The 24,572-nt window shown below is 36.2% G+C and overlaps 1 protein-coding gene across 1 annotated transcript; it reads right to left on the reverse strand.

Annotated features, from left to right (window-relative positions):
• Positions 1-372: 372 nt before the first annotated feature.
• On the reverse strand, positions 373-5,043 carry LOC108847448 (leucine-rich repeat receptor protein kinase HPCA1). The gene is made up of 19 exons (XM_018620692.2): positions 4,855-5,043; positions 4,615-4,735; positions 4,456-4,527; positions 4,300-4,374; positions 4,136-4,207; positions 3,884-4,048; positions 3,711-3,785; positions 3,546-3,617; positions 3,402-3,473; positions 3,252-3,320; positions 3,050-3,124; positions 2,905-2,976; positions 2,658-2,795; positions 2,109-2,584; positions 1,883-2,035; positions 1,675-1,811; positions 1,373-1,592; positions 1,078-1,313; positions 373-1,000 (listed from the first exon to the last, which is right to left on the reverse strand). The coding sequence occupies exons 1-19, from the start codon at positions 4,940-4,942 to the stop codon at positions 527-529; spliced, it is 2,862 nt and encodes a 953-aa protein (XP_018476194.1). The 5' UTR covers positions 4,943-5,043; the 3' UTR covers positions 373-526.
• Positions 5,044-24,572: the final 19,529 nt, after the last annotated feature.

A 24,572-nucleotide genomic window follows, 5' to 3' on the forward strand; every position in this document is an offset into this window, starting at 1 on the left:
TGCTAGATTAGACAGAGAGATTTCTTATCTCTCTTTCGTGAGTCTCTCAAACCATCCTTTTGATTTTGAGATAAACCACCATCATTCTCCGGTTCAATAAAGCATTTCTCAACTATCTCCTCTACATCATGTGCTCCTAAGATAGTCATCATATAAGACTCCAATTGTGAAGAAAAACATCATTATTTTGCATTTTTAAAAAGATCTTGTTGCTCTGATACCACATTGTTGGAATGAAAAAAAAATATTGTAAAGATGGAGAAAGTCTTTTAAATGTTTGAAGAGAAAAAACTTTGTGCAGAAGAAATTTTCACTTAAGATGATTTCTTATTATTTGGATTATTTTTATAAATTTGGATCATACAAAAAAAAAAGAGTGGAAGTATTTATAGTTTCCAAAGTACAAAATATCTCACATATTTAATCATAAATATAGAGAATTCTATTAAAATATTTAGACTATTTTATCTTAATTATCTAGATAAAATGAAGTCAATTACAAAGTATTAAAAAACAACACAAACAATCATTGGGGTTCTAGCTTTGAAGCTGGGAAATTCCCACTGTACTGAAACGAGTCCTTTCCATAAGGATCACCGGATCCTTTGATTGCCTCCTCATACGTTCTCGAAGAAGATGCTGAATCAGCGTTCGGGTTTAAACCCGCAAGCTGCATTATATTCTCAATTTCTTTTACAACCTCACCCATAGATGGTCTATTTGCTCCTTCCTCTTCCACGCATCTCAGAGCCAAATCTACATACTTCTCAAACCCTTTAAGATTGCTGCTGCTTGCGATGATCGAAGTGTCCAACAGTTCTTGGAGGTCATACAAACCTCTGGACTTATTCATCTTTGTCTTCACCTCTCTCACCACATATTTACCTCTTTCTATTGGACTTTTACCAGTTAACAGTTCAAGCATCACCACACCAAACCCATACACGTCACTCTTCTCGGTCAATTGATTTGTCATGTAATACTCAGGATCCAAGTAGCCCTAATTACAGATAAGATACTTGAGTTTAAATATATATGAGAAAAAGACTGAAATATTATGATTGATTCTCTACTCACCATAGTTCCTTTCACCTGTGTTGTCACATGTGTTTTCTCAGGGTCTCCCATAATTTTGGAGAGGCCGAAATCAGCAACTTTAGCAGTAAGGTTTTCATCAAGTAATATATTGTTTGATTTGATGTCTCTGTGTATAATTGGAGGATCAGCAAGCTCATGAAGATAAGCCAGACCCTTCCCTGAGCCAAGTGCTATTTTAAGCCTTCTTGTCCAATCAAGTCTAATCCCACTCTTACCTGCATTATTACAATATTCAGCATCCAATACTAGCAAAGAGAGAGGTTAGTTATATAACCTGATAGACTGTCTCTAAGAGATCCATTTGGAATGTACTCGTACACCAGCATTTGTTCACTTCTATCGAAACAGAAGCCCAAGAGTCTGACAACATTCTTATGATGGACTCTTGAAAGAAGTTCAATCTCAGTTTTGAACTCCAACCCTCCTTGCAAAGATCCTTGTTGAGCTCTTTTGATCGCTATGAGTTGTCCAGAGGGAAGAATCCCTCGGTAAACCTGTTTCACAATCAAAATTTGTATCAGAATGTCAACGAAGGCCATGTATCATTTCAACTGATTCAATTGTAAAGACACAAACCTTGCCATAACCTCCACCACCAATATCATTTGCCTCTGAAAAGTTATCTGTACATTTCTTTAACTCTTCAAAAGTAAAAGCTTTTGCACCCATTAGCTGTGGAGCATCGATACTGCTCTTACTCGTATTCCACTTGGCTGACACATACAAAACAGAAACTGTCAGAAAATTTAAGTCCATGGGAAAAATCTTTTGTAGTAACTGTTACCAAAAGGATTGTTTTGATCAGTTGCTCTGTCTGCTCTCTTCCTTTGCCTGAGAGCGTAAACCCCAGCTAAAGTTAACAACAATAAAAGAACTACAGCACCAACTGCTGCTCCGATTATAATGCCCATGTTTGGTGAGCTGGGACCTCCTCTATCTGTGGCAAAACAAAAATTGAGCCATATTGATAAATGCAGATTCTGTTTTGACTCTCTGTGTGTTGATCATACCAGAGAATTCATTGTAAGGGTCGGCTCTGAATACGTAAGGGCCAAATATAGGAGGAGGTTTATAAGTCTGATTGCTAAAGGCAAAATTAACAAGTGACATTCCTGTATCATTAAAACTCTCTCTGCCCAACGGAAAGACTAGGAGATCTATTAGAAGCTGATGATCTGTTGTGTTTTCTCTTATGTTTCTGATGGCTACAGAGTCCACAAGATATCTCGACTTCTTAAAGAAATCTGCTATAGCCTTCTGGAGAATTTCAAAGTTGGTGGAGTTGAACAACCCTGAGAAGGAAGGAGATCTGAAGTAGAGTGTTCCTGTGATTGGATGCGCGCAGCGGCACGAGGGACTTGCTTCCCTGCCCTGATCACACGGAGTGCATGTTGGTGGGATTGTAGAATATGAGGTGTTGGGTGGGATTGCTGAGCAGTAACTTGGCTTGTTACCACCTTCCTGGCACACTGGATTATCAGCCAATCTGTAGATATATAAACAGACATAAGCAAATGATTAATAAAAAAAACTTTTTGATTTCTGATCAGGATACATACATTACTTGGATGAATGTGTTAGAAGATGGTTGTTTATAACCATCTATGTTGTTGTACTGTAAATCCACAAACTCCAACTGGTTGCTAAAGCTGGTACCAAAGTCTAACGTTGAATCTATCTGATTTCTCTTTAGGATACTGCAAGTCAATAAAGCACAATAAGTACATATCTAACAACATGAGTCTTCTTTTTTTTTTTTTTAAACAACATGAGTTTATTTTCTGTTTTATGTTTTGTTTGACTTACACAGTTTGCAACTGAGCAGGGCTGAAAAATGAGTTTGGTATCGAACCATTAAGTTTGATTCCTTCCATCCTTCTGCAAAGGAGAAGACATTTGTTCTTACTCATGGAGATCAAGAAGAAGAAAAGAGATAAGGGAATTATCATACAATGTTGCGAGGGAGCCTAATGAAGAGATCCATGATGGAATAGATGAGGATTCTAAAGTGTTATTACTCACATCTCTGTTACCAAAAAAAAAAAAAACAAATCACATATCAGCATTAGATTGATTGGTAATGAAGGCATGATAAGAGTAGTAATGGTAAATAGAGCATCAAAAGAGGAGATATATAATTTAAAAAGACTTACAGTGTGTAGAGACTGGTCAAGCTGGTTAGATTTGGAAGAGTGCCAGTAAATTCGTTGTTGGCCAAGTACCTGAAAATGAATTCAACTCAAACTCTACCACTTTCTATTTATATCTACAAATACAGAACACAACCTTAGTTGTTCACTTACAGTTCTTGAAGACTTGTGAGATTATTAAGACTTGTGGGAATATTGCCAGTTAGTTTATTCCTATCAAGGCGTCTGTAACCGACAGTAAAGCACAATAAAAAATTTGAGATAAATAAAAACTTTGAACAAAGCTTTACTACTTACAACACTGTCAGCGTTTTAACGAGGCTGAGTGTGTCGGGGATTTTTCCCGTGAATTGATTCCCATCAAATAGCCTATGGATAAAACAACAAACGATGACTTATTTTGTTAGTTACAAGCCTCAGATTGTGCAAACTCTCAACTTTCATAAGTATTATGAAGCTTACACATGTATCAAAGTCATGTTTGAACTGAAAAGGTTTTCTGGGATATGGCCTGTAAGCTTGTTTTTTCCAAAATGGCTGAAAGAGAAAGTGAAGGACAGCCAATTAGTATACTAAAACAAGTGATTACACACCAAAAACAAAACTTAAAATAGAAGATTTGGGATTATATATACAAATGCTTAGTTTCAAGAAGCATATCAAGTCCAGGTGAAGAAGTCCCATTAGAAACTGGAAGTGTTCCTTCAATCTGATTGTCAGCTATATCAAACCAATATAGTTTCGATAACCGTCCAATGGAAGCCGGAATTGTTCCACTGAATTGATTTAAATTTAGGGAGCTGTATTGAGGAAACACAAAATTAATACTGATGGCTTTAGAGAGCCTTGAGAGTGAAAATTGAAAAAGAGTCAAAACAAAATCTTACAGATATATAAGTTCTTCTAATTGTCCAATGGACACAGGGATTTGACCAGTGAAACTACATCCCACAAGGATCCTGGACAGTAAGATAGAGTTAGCGCTAAAATAGGAAATAAGACAAGGAGATATATAAGTTGTGCTACAGATCCAAAGATTATGTTTGCCTACAGGTTCTTCAACTTCTTAAGTTCACCAATATTTGGTGGAAGTGGTCCAGTCAATCCAGTGTTGTATGACAAATCCCTGCAAACATTGGATCATAAAATGAAAAAAAAAATTAATGCATTTCTAAGTGAAGGAACATAAAGAAGAAGAAAGACATACAAGATCTGCAATTCAGACAAGGCTGCAATATCCCCCGAAAGCTTTCCTTCCACATTAAGGTTACCTAGTGATCTGCAGCAACCGACAACACTATTAAAAATCTGCAGAGGGTTCTTGGAAGAAGCAGAAACAACTTACAAATAACAAACAAGACTTTACATTGAAACGACACGATCATTGCTACATGTAATTCCAACCCAACTGGTTCCACAAGGATCAGCGCCTTCCCAACTACTAGGAGGCTTGGTCCATTCAGCCTTCAGGGCTTGTAATGCAGAACCTGCACCAAAATTCAAACTTATTCAGATATTTTGAAAACTTTATACTAGAAACTGTAGTCAGCATCCCAAATTTTAGCAAAAAAAAAACTGTAATCAGCATCTATTTGATTATACTTACCATCAATACCATTTGTGAGAGCAGAAACAGAAAAAAATTGAAATAAAAGGAAGATCAGGAGCATATAGGCTCCAATTCTTGAACTCATCTTCAATCCGTCAATGTGGTCTATGCAATTTATGAAAGGTTTTTGTAAAATAAAACTTACAGCCTCGCTTTCTAAGACTAATGTTTACAAAAGGAAACAATTTTTAAAATATATAAAAGTTAGGGAGTGGACCATTAAGAACTTGGTCAACTTCAAATAGTCCATAATGGGAGTTTAATTAGAGGGTTTCAATTCAGTAGGGCAATGGGAAGGTACAAATCATGAACAATACATTAAAGAAAACATATGAGTTGTCGTGATGCAAACCTCTTGTGGGACCTCTTTATATCTACTATACTTAATACACTCAATTATTGATTTCAAAATTAAATATCTCCAAACGCATAATTTGTTTGCCCAAAACTTTTTACGATCTCACAAAAAAGAGACTTGTGGAGTTCGAGTCGTGCTCAGTTAAGCAGAATACAATGATATAGCTTTTCTAACAACTGTTAGTGGGGTGTATTCAATTAGGAATTTTAAGTGATTTTTTATTAAAATAACAAATCCATTGTTATTCAAACGTGGATTTTAAAAATCACTTTAAAATCCAGTGTTGTTAAACTTGACATTTTATAAAACACTCTGAAATCCAATATTATTGAACAAAATTTAAGTTGGAGATTTTTAGAGTAGTTTAAGTGTTTCTAAAGTGTTTGAGGAGAGTTCTTTAGTTATAAAAATAAAAATCCAAATCACACTATTTTAGATGAGATTCTAGAGTGTTTTAACAAAATCACATCAAATTTTATAATTCTCATGCAATCATCTACAAACTCATTAAAAATCAAATCACTTCAAATTTCAGATTCAATACATTTAAAGATCTACTAGATTTTGACCCGCCCTTAAAAAGGGCGGATATATTTTTTGTTGGAAAAATTATTTATGTAATAAAAACTATGATTTTTGATAAATTATATATTTTAAAATTTTATGACTTATTTTTGTTATTTTAAATATGACTAAATATTTGAAGACTCTAGATAATTCTAATCCGTAATATGATTTTATTTATTGGACCCGAAGTTCAGCTTATTTTACACTGATTTTTTTAATTTAAATAAAATATTTTATATCTTCCAACCTCTCTATATTGAAAAATTTATTTGTGCATTTCAAAATATTTTCTTTAATTTTATTAAATTTAGTTTATGTGATTTAGTTTTTATTTTCAATGAAACTATTTTTTAAAAGTTGAGATAATTCAGACCCGTATTATGATTTTGTTGATTTAATCATTTGTTATTTCAACTTGATTTTATTTTGAGGTTTTATTTATTAAATGCTTTCAAATAATTAATAACGTGAAAGATTTTTTAGAAAAATATGGCGTAAATATTTAAGAAACAAAAATTTTAAGAAAAATGGTAAGAACTGAATTATTAAATACTATTTAATATAATTGCAAAATAATGAATTTTTATTGGTTGCAAATACTGACGGCAAAAAAGTACATACAATATTTGTAATTAATTGGAAAAGTTAGGACCATATTCATAAGAAGTATTATGCTTTAATAGTATAGATGTTCATGCCTAACTGATTTTATAAATTGATAAAAGACTGTTTATTTAGTAAAATAATTATATTAAATGAAAAATTAAGTGACAATAAATGTAACACATTTCTATTTTTATTTAAGTTATTATTTTATTCATAAAAATATGGCTTTGAATAATGTTTTTGATTACGTTATTTTCCACTAGTTGAAACTAAAATAATTTTATTTATTGAACCCGAAGTTAAACTTATTTTACACTGATTTTTTTTAATTTAAATAAAAAAATTTTATATCTTCAACACTCTCTGTATTGAAAAAATTATTTGTGCGTTTTAAAACATTTTCTATAATTTTATTAAATTTAGTTTATGTGTTTTAGTTATTATTTTAAATTTAACTATTTTTTAAGAACTTGAGATAATCTAGACCCGTATTATGATTTTGTTGATTTAATCATTTGTTATTTCAACTTGATTTTATTTTAAAGTTTCATTTAATAAATGCTTTCAAATAATTAATAACGTGAAATATTTTTGGAAAGCTATGGCGTAAATATTTAAGAAACAATTTTTTTAAAAAATGGTAAGAACTGAATTATTAAATACTCTTTAATGTAATTGCAAAATAATGACTTTTTATTGGTTGCAAATACTGCAGGCGAAAAGGTACATACAATATTGGTAATTAATTGGAAAAGTCAGGACCATATTCATAAAAAGTATTATGCTTTAATAGTATAGATGTTCATGCCTAACTGATTTTATAAACTGATAAAAGACTGTTTATTTAGTAAAATAATTATATTAAATGAAAAATTAAGTGACAATAAATGTAACATATTTTTATTTTTTATTTAAGTTATTATTTTATTCATAAAACATGGCTTTGAATAATGTTTTTGATTACGTTATTTTCCACCGCTGAAACTAAAATAATTTTTTTTACTAAATCGAACATTTAACCATATATAAAACTTAGTTATTTACATTTTTGATTTTATAATTGGCACAAAATCTATATTGATTAACTAATAAATAAAAATCTGCACTATTATTGTTATGGTAATATAATTAATGATGTGTATTAACGCTAAGGTAATATAATTAATAAAATTATTAAGCTAATGAAATATGGAAATACAATTAATGTAATACTACTATTCATATTTCCAAACAACTTTCATTTAGAATACTAAACGTGTTTCCAAACATCTCCAAAATGTACTTCAACTTTAATAATATAGATATTTGGAAGCGTGTAAACACATCCTGAGATTACTGGAAATCAATTGAGATTTGTAATATCAACTAAAAGATATAATGGCTACAATTAAGGAAAGTGAATATTCTAGATCAGAGAAATACACAAGTACAAAAAACAGAAAAACTCAAGGGGAGGAGAGTGTTTTCCACAATAAAAAATAAAAAAGAGGCATAGCCGTCGAAAAGGAAAAAGGGTTTCGGGCTGTTATTGATCATTAATGTGTGGATTAAGCAATGTGTGTGTTGGCTTGTATCTTAGAGGGTAGTTAGAAATTATTTAGTCGTGATACACAGATGTGTGTAGTCATGTAAACTTGATTAAACAAGAATGTTTAGTTTGTTCAAATGATTTCTAATAAAAGTATGTCTTGAAGTTGATTATTATGAGTGTATCCTCGTTCTAGGTGCTTCATTTGGTATCAAAGCGAACAATCTCTGCAATACTGGAAATCAACTACAGGTTGAGATCTTGGGGAAAACATGGATAACCCATATATGGCACGAGAACACTCTAAGACAATGATGAAGGATGACTCATAGAGCATGGAGATTCAACACAAGTGCTTCGTATGTCGGAGATCAAGGCACCGGAAAGAAACATGTCTTCATTGGTTCAAGAAGATTCGTCAAGCATGGAGATCCGGAAAATACTTTCTAGAAAGATACACGTTCGGAAAAGTTTGGATAGCCAAAAGTGACATATATTCTCTGTACGAGCAACCAACATGCAGTAAGAAAAAAAAAGATCAAAGGGAACATGTGAATGTTGCTTACATTTCAAACAAAGGAATAAAATCTGATGATTGGTACTTTGATAGTGGGTGTTCACGCAACACGACTGGAAATCGAGATGTCTTTCCTTAAGTAGCTCCTATAAAAGGATGCAAAGTAACATTTGGTGATGGAAAACAAAGTATAATACTAGGAGCTGGACACTGAGAATTCTGAACAACCACATCTGATAAATCGGTATCTTGTAAAATGACCGAAAGTGGATCTGATTAACATAAGTCAACTGTTTGATGAAGGTTTGACAGTTATTTTCACAAAAATATACTGCAAGGCCTTGGATGAACATGGAAATGTAAAACTACATGGGATCAGATCAGATAATAACTGCTATATGTGGAACACAACAAATCAGTGCATGCTAACTACCGAGTCTCAGCTCAATATCTGGCACAAGAAATTAGGACACATGAGTACTCATGGAAGGAATAGGTTGGTGAACAGTGGTGTTGTGCGTGGAGTATCTAAACTTGAGACATCTACATATCTTGTTTGTGATGCGTGCTGCAAAGGAAAGCAAGTGACAGTACACCATAAGCAACTATCTGACATCAGAACAACAAGGCTTCTTGAGCTGGTGTACATGGACCTCATGGGACCAGTGCACACCGAAAGTATCACAGGCAAAAGGTATATCTTTGTGCTTATCGCTGATTACTCTCGGTACACATGGATGATGTTTGTCAGAGAAAAATCAGATGCAATCAAAAGCTTTAAGATTATTGCCTTGCAACTGAAGTCAGAGAAAGGAAGAATTCTTCAGATCAGAAGTGATCATGGAGGAGAATTTCATAATGAAAATTCTGTAAAAAAAACGAATCAGACACCAGTAATCAGCTTTATGCACTCCTCAGCAAAATAGATGGTAGAAAGGAAGAATCGAACCCTTCGTGAAATGGCAAGAGCTACGTTACATGGAAACAACGTTCCTACAAGGTTTTGGGCTGAAGCTATCAACACTGCATGTTACATCATCAATCGAGTGTACGTGAGACGAGGAACCAAAATAACACAATACAAACTCTGGAAAGGCAAAACACCAAACATGAGTTACTTTCATGTATTTGGCTGCACATGTTACATCTTGAATGATAAAGATCAACTCGGCGAATTGATTCTAGAAATGATGAAGGAATATTTATCGTCTACTTTACCAACAGCATGACATATCGGGTATACAACAAGAGAACCTTTTATTCAGGAGATGTTATGAATGTCGTGTTTTGTGATCACCATAGCCTTCAGCAAGAACCACTCGAAATACATCAAGAGGAAAGGAAGCCTACAAATGAGGAGTCGGATGTGAGTCCTACTCATGATGATGAAGTCTGTGATAAGAAAGATGCATATAAGAAACAACCACTCTTGACACAAATTCATCATAATCATTAAGTGGATGAAGTTATTGGTGATTTAAATGAAGGGAGAATAACACTGAATAAGCAGATTGACTTCAAAGACATGGTGAAACTAGCATGCTTCTTTTCATTGATGGAGCCAAAGACCATAAATGAGGCTCTAGGTGATTAGTTCTGGACAAATTTCATGCATGAAAAGCTCAAAAAAATTTCTAGGTTGGATGCTTGGGACTTGTGTCCAAAGCCAGAAGGTGTGAACGTGGTTGGGACGAATGGATCTTCAAGAACAAGATAGATGAGGAAGGAAATGTACTCAGAAACAAGTCTCACCTTGTTGCTCAAGGATATTCTCAAATTGAAGGAATTGATTTCGAGTAAACATTTGTTCAAGTTGCATGCCTAGAATCAATCAGACTACTGTTTGGAATTGCTTACAAATTGAGAATCAAGTTGTATCATATGGATGTCAAGAGTGCTTTCCTAAATGGAGTACTACAAGAAGAATTGTATGTAGTTCAATCAAAGGGGTTTGAGGATCCAAAACATTTGGATTATGTCTACAAGCTAAAAAGAGCATTGTACAGACTGAAACAGGCTCCAAGAGCATGGTATGAACGACTCACACAGTTTCTTCTCTCAGCTGGATTCAAAAGAGGCAATGTAGATAAGACTCTTATAATCTCAAATCAGGACTCAGACAATCTGATTGTTCAAATATATGTTGATGACATAATCTTTGGAGCCATGAAACAAAGTCTGGTTGACATGTTTGTGAAAACAATGGCAAAGAAATTTGAAATGAGTTCTTGTACTACAAGTTAAACAAACTGATAGTGGTGTCTTCATTTCTCAGAGTACCTATGCATGAAATCTTGAGATTTGACATGGAAACCAGTAAGACCGCAGGAACGCCTATGAGTACCACAAACAAGCTGAGCAAATTAAAGATGAAGAAGGTATAAAAGTGGATGAGAAACTGTACAGGGTAATGATCGGTAGTGTGTTTTATCTCACAGCAAGCCGGCCTAACTTGTGTTTAAGTGTAGGTTTGTGTGCCACGTATCCAGCCAGTCTGAAAGTCTCACATCTTCAAGTAGTAAAATGTATTATCAAATATGTGTGGGCCGGGGCACACTGAACTATGATATCACTACAAGAAGTAAGGTTTTTCTTACCGGTCAGAAATTGCAATCTAACGATACTATAGCGTTTTAACAAATTTTGTATCATCTTCCATCATAATAGATCAGACATATTAGATAGCGGTGTTTTACACTGTTATCATATTGTTGATAGCGTTTCTTTTTATTATTATTTACGTTATTAAAAATAAAATTACAAATAAAACTATTTTAAAATTTTATATATTAAAATTGAAATTATAAATTAAAATTGAATTACAAATGATTCATAAATTCAAACTAGTTTACATATAGAAATAAATCAAAAATGTCAACTAAAAATAAACTGAAAAAAAGTCAAACCTAAAAAAAAACAAACTCCCTGCGCTTGCGCCTCGGCCTCTTCTGTTTGCTTACTCCTCTTCCTTTACCGGATCTGTCAACCATCATCAGGAACTCCTCCACCATCGATGCTTCAAACCACATCTGCTGTCCTTTTCCATCCTTGACGCTTCAGCCATGCCCCCAGACACCATCTTCTATCTCTGTAAGAAAAAGAAACTAAATCTGAGTGAGAGATATACCTTTGGAGCTATCCAATCTCATAATTTATTCTTCCACTAGTCTCTTCTTCCAGTTTATTCTTTTCATTTCCAACAAGGCCCTTCTTCCATTAGCCTCTTCTCTCTGGATTTGTTCTTCTATATGTCTCGTCACACCTCCACCAGTTATCTGGTTCGTCAATACTCCCATGTCTCATCTTTTATCTCTTGCAAATATTTCTTATAGTATATGAACTATTCAACTGAAACTAACACAAATCATGTTTGTTTTTATGATACAGACTCGGCAGAATGTTTAAATGATCCAAAGAGAACATCAAGTGGGTCTTTCTTTCTTGGTAATAATGTTGTATCTTCACATAGTAAGAAAAAGAATTTTGTGTCCCCGTCCATTGCTGAAGCAGAATACATCGCTCTCGGAAGCTGCTGCACTTAATTTCTATGGATGCGTGACATGCTCAGCGACTATGATATTAACACTCACTATTTTCTTGTGCATTATGATAATCGAACTGCCATAGACATATCGAAAAATCATGTTCAATACTCTATAAGTAATGTTTACATTTAGGCACCATTTTGTTAGAGAACTAGTTGAGGAAAAACTTGCAATCATTAAAAATGTACCATATGAGAAACAACTAGCTGATATAATTACAAAACCCTTACATCTCAAAAGCTTTTTGCATTTTCGAAAAGCTTTGGGAATTTATGAACAATAATGAGTCTTCTTACATCCTCAATAACTAAGATCCCATAGTCATTATCATGGGTCTTCTTACTTGTGGAAAGTGTCAACCTACTAAAGTGGTATCTTAGTAGTGACGGGTCAGTCTCAGGAAGATAAACGCTCATGTCGTATTAAGCTGCTACAACAGTCTACATCTGATTGTGATCACGGTTTGGATTGAGAACAAGTTAAAGCTGTTTGAAGAGATTCACTACTTGTAATACCTCAGTATGAACGAGAATTAATCGTTTATGGTAAAGATAATAGATAGTTATGAAGTACTTTTTAATTCCAGAGCTTGATCATTCATGCTGAAATGAAAGCCAACATAAGAATAATCTATAAAAAAGAACAAGTTAAGATATGAATGCATTTTGGCTGAGAAACAAACGAATTTGAAGTGCCATAGATCTCCATGGCGAATTTTCCTTCCAAACGAATCTTCGAAGTGCCATAGATCTCCATGGCAAATCTTCCTTCCAAACAATTTTCCATGGATATCTATGACTCAACAAGCTCTGGAATAGCAGAATATATTTCGATGACTAGAATCACTCCTAAAAAGGTACTTGATTGGTCTGCCACTGTTGTCTAACCGAAAATGTAAATAAGAGACAATACATAAGATAAGCATGAATGCATCTCAGCTAAAAAAATTGCAGTATAGTGTTGAGACATATGCTATCATTAGTCAGTGGTGGTAATATTTTAGGAGGTAAAATGATTCATGCTTCGTGTGACTAGTTAAACTCTATGTGTTTATATAAGTGATATACCATGGATTTCACCCGTTTTTAACCATGGTATACTAGTATTTTATTATATATTTAATCTGTTTTCTAGCTTGTTAAGTATGTTTTCAGGTTCAGAAGCATTTTGTGAGAAAGTGATGTTTTTGGAGCATTTTGGAGTGCAAGAGATGATACACCCGAGTTGACCATTCAAGACTAAGTCGGAAGTCAACATTGCGATTATAATCGATCGATACTCATATTGAGTTGTCGATCGATGTAGCTAAGAAGATCCGCGTACTAGAAGATTATAATCGATCGATACACATTCAGTGTTGTCGATCGATAACGAGGACGAAATGGTTTAGCCGACTACTTCACCAAGACTTCACCAAATTACGAGATTGCCCCTGACGAGTTTTTAACCTAATGGAAATGCTTAAATATTCCTGTTAAGTGTTTTTGACGGCAACCTTGAACCTTCGAAAGAAGCAAGCTTTTAACAATCCTCAAAGCAGAGAGTGTGAGAGAGAGACTAGAGTTTTATTTGTTTGAGAGAGATTGGAGAGATTTATCATCTCCTTTTGTATTTCTACTTTATTCTATCTATGCAATTCTTTCATCTATCTATTGTTATGAATTGTGTAGCTATGTCTGAGTAGTCTACTTGTTAGATCTAGGGTTTAAATAGGTTTGTGGGATTAGCCCCAAACTATAATTGCTAAGTTGTGATACTCATCAAATGGATTGCACCCTATACTTGTTTTAGATTAGCTAACTAGAACATAGATCACTAGGATCTTTGATTATCTTGAATTATCCATTTGAGCTTGCCTGTCTCCCGTTGAGAAGAACGACAGTTCCTCCTTGAGACCTTGTGGTCATAGGCTCGCGCCTAGGCAGATCTAGAAGCCGTCGATCGATATCCCGACAGGTGAATCGATCGGCGCTGCGAAAGGTGTATCGCTCGATATCTCAAAAGGATATCAACCGACTCTTTTTCTGTGTCATCATGCGAAAGGTGTGGCCAGATATCTAGATATTTTAACCAGTGATACATCACATATGTTAAGCGGCTGAGATCTATAGTATCATGCAAGCAACTTGTTAAAGCATTTATAGAGATTATAATCTCCATTCCTGAATAGAAACCCTATGTCTAGCACTCTTTATCACATTTAAACAACCCATCATATTGTTAGTTAGAGCAACTATTTTGCTCATTTTAGGAATTGTTATTTTCATTTCTATCATATAAACCAACTTTGCCTAGGATTGATTAGTAGATTTTATTTATTTGGTTCCCTAGCTCCTCGTGATTCGATCCCTAAGTACTACAGATGTACCTCTTATTTGAGAGAGTAAGCTCTACTGGGTAATTTGAGCACTATCAAATTTGGCGCCGTTGCCGGGGAGCTTTGATCGCCATTAGATTTAATCTTATTAATCTTAGGTTTTTCTTTTATCCCCTTTCTTATTTAAATTTTTCTTGTCTTTTCAGGTACATGCCCAGCAGTACCAGAAGCAATAGGGGAAATCAACTATTATTCTCAGAGGATTCTGCACACTTGGAACGCTCAATCCGCAAAGACCTACGCTCCGCATCGATCGACACAACTGCACTACCGTCGACTGATACTCACGTTCAACAGTCGACCGACACTCAGACAACACCGTCGACAGATACCTTTCGCCGATCCACATCGTTCGAGACTTCTAACCGTATATCGATCGACACTACTCCGCGAAGCATGGTCGCGATTGTTATTCTCACGCAGGGCGAGAATGGAAACCTGTATGACCAAGATGGTCATCTGCGTAATGCAACATGTCAGAAGCTAGATGCACAGGGAAACATAATCCCTGAGCCTGAAGCTGAGGCTACAGAAGAAGCACAAACACGATCGTTGGCAGACTATAACCGTCCAGACGAGTACTACACCAACAGATCAGCTATCCGACTTCCAGAGATTCAGAAGCCAAACTTTGAGCTCAAGCCTCAGTACTACTCTCTCGTGTCTCAGATACCTTATTCTGGGCAATCACACGAGCATCCTATGGACCATCTAGAGAGGTTCGAGGATCTTATCGCTGCTATTCATATGGATGGAGTCCCCGAGGACTACCTACTCTGCAAGCTCTTCAAATACTCACTGATTGGAGAAGCTTCGCACTGGCTCAAGCAGCTACCTACAGGATCACTGACATCCTGGGCCGACATCAAAAACGCCTTCCTACGTAATTTCTTTGATGAGGCACGCGCTGAAGACTTGAGAAGCAAAATCGCCACTTTCGCGCATAAGCCTAGTGAGACTTTTAAAGACGCGTGGATCAGATTCAAGTTCTTCCAGCGAGACTGTCCACACCATGTATTCAATGAAGTGCAGTTGTTAAGCATTTTCTACAGAGGTATCGCCTTAAGGTATCAGATGGCTCTTGATACTGCTAGTGAGGGGAACTTCAACACTAGGAATCCAATAGAGGTTGTGAGACTTATTGAGAACCTAGCCAACAGCAGCAGCACCAAGAACACTGACTTTGACAAGAAGAAATCGGTTGCAGCCATCGGGAAAGACCAGATGAATGAAGTCAGAGCTAAGATAGATGCTTTACATGCATTTCTGGGGCAGCCAGTCTGCTCAGCTGAAGAAGGAGAGGCTAGAGAGGATGATACAGAGGAAGATGTGAACTACATTGGAGGTACTGGATTTCAGAGATATGGAAACTAGAGTGGAAACAGAAACTTTTTTGGCAATGGTCAGAAGAGTAGCTACAACCAGAATTCATAGTATCAGAAACCCTTCACTAACACAAGGAACTACGGCAACTCAGCTTACCAAAACTCACCGCCACCCACCCAGGAGACTAAGTTTGATGCCATGATTGATAGAGTTCTGGAAGGACAGCAGAAGCTTACAGTAGACTTCAATGGGAAGATTGATTCTGTCTTCAACAACCTGACCACGAGGATAGACACTATCTGCACTCAAGTTAAGAAACTTGAGACACAGATTGTCCAGACTGAAGGCTCTATCAGGAGGATTGGAACTTCTAAGGAAGTAGGGGAAGGAAATAGGAAACACCACGTCAATGCTATCATAAATGATGATTTCTGGCAAGTGGTGAAACATGAGAAGCTACAAGAAGGAGACTTTGAAGTGGAAAGTTCACTAAGTCTCGGTGGATCACAATGGTGTCGATCGACACCAACTAGTCCACATCGATCGACATCGACGATGTTTTTTCCGGATACGCTTGCAGATTGCAACGCGGTTAGGATATTGACACATGCTGAATTCACGGCTTCTCATCCATACCCACCCACCCACACCTACGAAGATATCGACCGACGAGACGAGCCACTCATAGATCGACACAAAGAAGAGAAATGTATCGATCAACCCTTTTCTCCACCTATTGATCGACATGCACCTCTCATATACCGAGTGCAACTACCATCGATAGACAGCAACCGAATCAATGCACTCAGACCCACACCGAAACCACAAGCTGACCCTACCGGAATCACTGGTAACCCTTCAGACACTACACCTACATCAGAGGGAACTGAAGGAAGAAGGTTAAGGAGTAGGAAGGAGAAGATTCCTAAGAACCTTAAGAGGGAAGCTAATGAAAAGGAGATTGATGGTTTCACTAAGAGAGTTATCGGAATCCCACCAGAGAAACCTTTTGAGGAGGTTTATTTCACAAAGAGATTGTGGATGTTCTTCAGAGAAACAAGGGAGACTGAAACTGACATTAGGAGAAGGTTTGACAATGTCAGAGAGGATATGAGGAAAAGGATTACTTTGCCAAAGAAGAGTGATCCTGGGAAGTTTGCAATACCATGCGTGGTACAAGGGATTGAATTTCCTCATGCACTATGTGACACTGGTTCATCAGTCAGCATCCTACCAAAGGTCATGGCAGACCATTTGGGCCTGCAAGTAGAGCCTTCACCAGAGATATTTACTTTCGTGGATTACTCTCGGATAAATTCTGGAGGCTTCATCAGAGACCTAGAGGTACATATTGGTGATGCTATCGTCCCTGTGGATTTTCATGTTCTAGACATCAAGCTAAATTGGAATTCTTCCCTCTTACTTGGAAGAGCATTTATGGCTACAGTAGGAGCCATATGTGACATGAACACCAACATGATGTGCTTGACTATGATAGATCCAGAGATCCACTACGACCCTGTCAAGCTTGGCAAACCACCAGCCAAATCAGTGGTCAAGAAAGATGATACTGGTATCATCGCAGTTTGTCATTGTGAAGTCGAGTACAAGACATAGTACTCGGGATTGATCGACAGCAATTTAACGTCATCGATCGACACTTACAAGTTCGAGGAGATCGACAACAACTATGGATCATCGATCGACAGAGAACCACCAGATGATGAACTCGATCTACCAGATCATTGCTACCCGAATTTCGCCATCCCACCCAACCGAAAGGAAGATGATTACTCAGTAAGGAGTTGGGCGGATAGCGGATTTCATGAGAGTTTTGCAGTAGACATAGCCACCTCTTCCCACAATGGAGACCACGGTGAAGAACATGATGCAGACTATTGGGAAGAGAGAGCTTGGGAAAATTACTTGGAGAATGACAGATTTGCAATTCGTTTCCCACAATCGATCGACATCAAACGCCCACCATCGATCGATAATCTACTTCATCCAGCAAAACGACATAGTCCATCGATCGACATTGCCAGTATCATATCGATCGATATTAACCCGGACGACTTGAAGGACAAAATCGGAATTTCACCGATTAGGGAAACACATGGGTATAAAAGGTTGACAACTCAAGCCACGAAAATTCAAAACTTTTCACTTTCTACCCAGCAGCTTCCAACATTCAGAAACCTATCAATGGAAGACTGCAACAACATGTCCAATCAATCCAACTGTGCAGCTAGACATGCACCATCGATCGCTACCACCACATACCCATCGATCGACACATTCAACAGAGCTCAACCGAGATCTCATGAACCTTACGATATCAGGAACGTTACACTAACACCTGATGAATTTGGAATTTTCAGGGACACAGATGGCTATGCAAGAGCTATGGATGGAAGAGTTCTGCACATAACCAGAGAAGACATAGCAGACATCCTCCAAGTTGCTAATGGACTAGAAAACCTGTTCACACAGCAACGTAGCAATCCAGGCATCCTAAATCACAAGGGAGGATACAGTTCCTCAACACTTCGGTCAACCTAGACATTCACCATCGATCGACATCATTTCATCACCATCGATCGACGGCGGATATCCCGGATCGATCGACAGACCAAGAGTCAGATCGCCCGGCAGACGATTGGAGTTTGGACGACGTGCCTTCAATACTGATGGATCCAGGAGATTCAAGTGGGAAGCTAAGGATGAATATGGTGTCTACAGAGATGAGTTTGACTATGCTCGAGGAATTGATGGTGAGATCATCCATGTTACCAAGGAGCAAGTAAAGAGACTTCTAGATAGAGCATCCCTCTTTCACAGAGGTTGCTTACGCCTTCCAATACACACACGCCCTTACCATGCATACACACCACCACCAGTACCCTACAGTAGAGAGGAGATAGATGATATGGTGACTGATGTATGGAGAGCTCAGGCACACCTTGAAGCAAACATGGACACATTGGTGGAAGACACTATCCAGCCTTTGGATGTCAGTTACAATGACTTCCAGAATGCTATCGCTGAGATAAGAGTGGAGCTTGGAAACATATTGCCCATGCTTGAGAAAGAGGCTACGCCACCAGTATCGACCGACAGAGTACGAGTACCATCGATCGACATCTACAAGAATACATCCATGGACCGACCAGAATGTTCATCACCTATGAAAGGTGAATGGGAGGTTGCTTACATCAATACACGGATTGGAGACGTCTACAGCCCTCTCAACAACAATGTCGAATGGTTAATTAAGATGATCGATCTTCTACAAAAAGACTTGGACACAATTCACCAGAATGACCAAGCTAAGAATGCTACTTTTGCATCGATCGACAGGCCTAGACCAATATCGATCGACAGCGAGCCACCACCACCGAAGAGAGCATGCACTGCAGCAGAAGTTGATGATATCAAAGATCAGCTTTACGAAGCTATGAATTCTATGGAGGAAAGACTCATAAAAAAATGTGATAACATTGAAGAGACTCTCAATGAAAGAGTGACCAACCTTTGTAGAGCTACTGGTCTCTTGAAGAATGAAATACGCAGTATGCAGGGAAATCTTGAGTACCAAGACCAACGTTTAGAATCGATCGACACAGCTGACACGGAGTCGATCGACAGCGATCCCAGCGAAGCGACCGACGTACAAATTGTAGCATCGATCGATACCGCATCTTCGGCAGATCAGGATTAACAGATTCAAGACCAGCACGCCAAAGACCAAAATGCAGAACTACCTGAGCATTCTAGATTTGACTTCTATCAGCATCAGTTAGACACAGAAGATTTGGTCAGAAGGTTGCAAGTCATCAAAGCCGATTTAGCAAAGATATCTCCTAGATGGACAAGATCAGGTGATGCCACAAGAATCTTCACTGCTGATGAGTCCAAAGATGAGGGAAGTGTTTGCCCACCAGCAAACAACAACCCCCACTGCACCCCATGAGTCACTTACCTACCACAGTCAAGCTAAATGACTATAACCAAGCGCTGAGTGGGAGGCAACCTACTATTAGGTTTTCTTTTTCTTTTTCTTTATTTTATTTTATTTTTCATTTTTGCTTTTATTTTTTCGGATTTATTTTGCAGTTTTTATTAGATCCAAGTAGAATAATAATTCCATCGACCGACATTCACCATTCATATCGCTCGACACCACACGACCATTATTAACGATCGACGTATACCACTACGAATCGATCGACATCTTGTCGATCAGGTTTATTCATTCTAACTTGTTATATTAATTAATTATGCTTTATTTTATTTTAATGCAAATGTCAACGAGATGGACTAGATGACCTATGTGGCATCGAAACCTGTTGAAATTGAAACTAATAAGAGATCCAGAGAAGAGAGAAGAGGGGAGAAAGGGATCAGAAAAGACTACATGTGTGTTCAGATACGTGTTTGAGTTGAATCCATGTGTCCTTTGATCGATACTCCCAAGGTAAAGCCTGCACTTTTATTTTATGTTAAGAAATGAGGTTAGTAGAGGGGAATGTCAGATGAGAATTGCTAAGTTGTTGACTAGATGAGTTTGGTTGCTAAGCTAGGATAAGGCATGATGAACTTCTGTGATTAGGATGTTTAGACATGAATTGCAAACCCATAGAGTGATGACTTCAATATAGTGAATCTTTGAGTTCCTGCTATTTTCAAACATTTTCCAAAGACTACTGTTTTTGCTTGAGGACAAGCAAAGGAGTAAGTCTGGGGGAGTTGATATACCATGGATTTCACCCGTTTTTAATCATGGTATACTAGTATTTTATTATATATTTAATCTGTTTTCTAGCCTGTTAAGTATGTTTTCAGGTTCAGGAGCATTTTGTGAGAAAGTGATGTTTTGGAGCATTTTGGAGTGCAAGAGATGATACACCCGAGTTGACCATTCAAGACTAAGTCGGAAGTCAACATTGCGATTATAATCGATCGATACTCATATTGAGTTGTCGATCGATGTAGCTAAGAAGATCCGCGTACTAGAAGATTATAATCGATCGATACACATTCAGTGTTGTCGATCGATATCGAGGACGAAATGGTTTAGCCGACTACTTCACCAAGACTTCACCAAATTACGAGATTGCCCCTGACGAGTTTTAACCTAATGGAAATGCTTAAATATTTCTGCTAAGTGTTTTTGACGGCAACCTTGAACCTTCGAAAGAAGCAAGCTTTTAACAACCCTCAAAGCAGAGAGTGTGAGAGAGAGACTAGAGTTTTATTTGTTTGAGAGAGATTGGAGAGATTTCTCATCTCCTTTTGTATTTCTACTTTATTCTATCTATGCAATTATTTAATCTATCTATTGTTATGAATTGTGTAGCTATGTCTGAGTTCTCTACTTGTTAGATCTAGGGTTTAAATAGGTTTGTGGGATTAGCCCCAAACTATAATTGCTAAGTTGTGATACTCATCAAATGGATTGCACCATATGCTTGTTTTAGATTAGCTAACTAGAACATAGATCACTAGGATCTTTGATTATCTTGAATTATCCATTTGAGCTTGCCTGTCTCCCGTTGAGAAGAACGACAGTTCCTCTTTGAGACCTTGTGGTCATATTCGGCTCGCGCCTAGGCAGATCTAGAAGCCGTCGATCGATATCCCGACAGGTGAATCGATCGGCGCTGCGAAAGGTGTATCGCTCGATATCTCAAAAGGATATCGACCGACTCTTTTTCTGTGTCATCATGCGAAAGGTGTGGCCAGAGATCTAGATATTTTAACCAGTGATACATCACATATGTTAAGCGGCTAAGATCTATAGTATCATGCAAGCAACTTGTTAAAGCATTTATAGAGATTATAATCTACATTCCTGAATAGAAACTCTATGTCTAGCACTCTTTATCACATTTAAACAACTCATCATATTGTTAGTTAGAGCAACTACCTTACTCATTTTAGGAATTGTTATTTTCATTTCTATCATATAAACTAACTTTGCCTATGATTGATTAGTAGATTTTATTTAATTGGTTCTCTAACTCCTCGTGATTCGATCTCTAAGTACTACAGCTGTACCTCTTATTCGAGAGAGTAAGCTCTACTGGGGGTTACTAGTCTTGACATCTTTTTATCTCGGTTTCCTTTATGTTTAAACTTTCGGTGTGTGTTATATTTCAGCTTTGGGTCTGTAATGACTAAAAGACTTAAGGTTTTATGTTTAAATTCGATGTTTAATTATCGTTCATCATGTGAATGCTTTTAACTATAAGTTTTTCCTCTGCATGGTTTGAAGTTAGCTAGATGTGGTTGCGGGTTGATGAATGAGATGATAGATGCAGAAAAAAGAGGGAGATTGTAAGCTTAAGATTCTGAGCTGACTGGAAATCAATTGAGATTTTTAATATCAACTAAAAGATGTGATGGCTACAATTAAGGAAAGTGAATAATCAAGATAAGAGAGATAAACAAGTATAAGTGGGGGTTATTGGTTCTAGCATTTTAATGGATTTAGATTTTTTTTTTAGATTTTGAAAATTTTGATAAATCCATTGATTTTAAAATCAAACAATTAGATTTCAGAATCAATAAAATAGATTTCAAAATCACAATAGTTAGATTATCATAAATCAGTCAAATGGATTTGTAATAAGTTTATAGCAAAACAAAATATAAAAAACTTACAACACATGTTTTATCAAATGTTATTATGATAATATAAAATCTGCCCACATAATTGTTGCTAGTGTCGTTCTCACTTGATTGATATGCTTTCTTTGTTGATTTTGAGAGACTAGAATTTCTTCACCATTTGTGTCTTGTGTAGTTTTTCTTTATTGATGTATAACAGATATTATATATTATGATGGATACATACGATAGAAAATGGAGAACTATTAATTAGAAAATTGTAGAAACTGGAAAATTTTTAAAATAGAAAATTAAATGTTCAAAAGTAAACAGGTGTTTGTGCTTACACATACACGTTAATATTGTGAGATGGTTGGTTAAGGTGTACATAATTAGCTAGGTTAGAGATGGCTGGTTAAATTTTGTAGGTACACAATATATTATAGAGATGGTGAAACTTTGGTGATTGTCTCATAGTGCTTGCTTAGAATTTTAGGGTAAATGTGTTCAATACGTATGTGAAATTTGGGGGCAGAGAGATATCGAGGTAACCAGTAATACAAATCTATCAAAATAACCAAGTTCAACTCAATATTTGTTTCTTTGTATTTTTAACTTAAAATCTCTAATAAATCAATCCAAATCAAATTTTAAATCAAATCCTTAAGTAAATCATTATTATTGAATAACACATGATTTTAAAATCTATTTTTAAATTATAGAACCAATAACTGTGAATTTGATTATAGATTTCAAAATCATAGAACCAATAACAATGAATTTGATTATAGATTTCAAAATCATAGAACCAATAACACTAAATTTGATTTGTATTTTTAAATCCATTAAAATATACAAACCAATAACACCCTCTAAAAGACAAGTCAAGTAGAGGAGATGGTTTTCAAAAAAAAAAAAAGAGGCATAGCCGTCCAGAAGGGAAAAGGGTTTAGGGTTGTTAGTTCAGTAACCTGTGGATCAAGCAACGTGGGTGTTGACTTGAATCTAGAGGGTAGTTAGAAAATGGTTACCCGTGACTCTGTGTACTCAAGTAAACATGAATGAACAAGACTATTTAATTTATTCAAATGATTTCTAACAAAAATATGTTTTGAAGTTGATTGTTTTAAGCATCTCTTCATTATAGTTATTTCAGAAAACACACCTTCATCCGTTTTAGCGATGAATATATATGATTCCGTAAAATCTGGAATTGGATGCAAGTGCCCTTCTAATTGATTTATTGGAGTTTTCTTTGTTTAAAACATTTTACTCTTTCACGAGTTATACTTGTTATTAATTAGATTTGTTCTCCTCTTTGCAATGTATCCGTATTATACATAGACATTAACTAACAAATTAATTAGATAACACTAATTGCAGCATGATGCCGATGATTTGATGTATTGACCAAAAGGGTTTTCTGCAAAAAACCCTCAATGTGGCTTTTTATTGCAAATTAATCCACGAATTCAAAAACCCACGGATCAAATTTCCCAGTCTCAGTCAAACCGCAATATAATCCATCTGTGTATTTATGATATATCATATATCATCTGTTAACTATTTAACAGAAATTAAAACTACGTCATTTTGGTATTAAGAATTAAACTAAAAAAGTTTTGCATACGGCAGGCTTCGAACGCTGCACCCGGACACAACTTAACAAGCATGGTAACCAACTAGCCTGCCGAACATATTCGTTAATTTGGTATACGTAATTACATTTATGCTTTTTGTTTCGATTAAAACTGCACTTTTCCATTTTAAAGTCGTTTTAAAAACGAAAATATGAAGTCTTTAGGCAATCTAAAATTGCGATTTAAGGTTCTTAGAGTGGAGGATTGAGGCTTTCTACTCAACCTTCAAAAATTTCAATTGATTATGTGATTCATGATGATTTAAGGCGATTTTGTCAGTTATGTGCTCTACTTTAAGAGAACTAAGCAAGAGAAAGGATCATGGCGTTGAGGTTAGTAACCAGAGAACTTTTAATATTTTTTTAATCAATTGATAGATTGTTTCATTTTCTCATTGGTGAACAATTTTCTTACAGTTTTGATCTCTATTTTGGCTGTGGTGGACATTGGAGCAACAAAGACGAATATCATGGAGGGGAAATTCAGGAAGGCAGTAGAAGAGCAGCTGATGGTTTTACCTTGCAGTCGATTCTCACACTTGTGGAATACATAGGCAATGAAGATAACATGAACCAAGAATCATGGTTTCCACCTGAAACTCCTGAGAAAAAAGAAGACATTACTGACGATGTGATAATT

Source organism: Raphanus sativus, chromosome 3 (assembly GCF_000801105.2).
Source record: "Raphanus sativus cultivar WK10039 chromosome 3, ASM80110v3, whole genome shotgun sequence".
NCBI lineage: Eukaryota > Viridiplantae > Streptophyta > Magnoliopsida > Brassicales > Brassicaceae > Raphanus > Raphanus sativus.

Bases quoted from the DNA above. Each gene is read 5' to 3' on its own strand.
- LOC108847448 (XM_018620692.2), bottom strand. From the start codon at position 4,942: ATGAGTTCAAGAATTGGAGCCTATATGCTCCTGATCTTCCTTTTATTT. The intron at 2,585-2,657 runs GTATGTATCCTG...ATATATCTACAG, and splicing joins AACACATTCATCCAAGTAAT to ATTGGCTGATAATCCAGTGT. The intron at 1,593-1,674 runs GTTTGTGTCTTT...ATTGTGAAACAG, and splicing joins GTGGTGGAGGTTATGGCAAG to GTTTACCGAGGGATTCTTCC.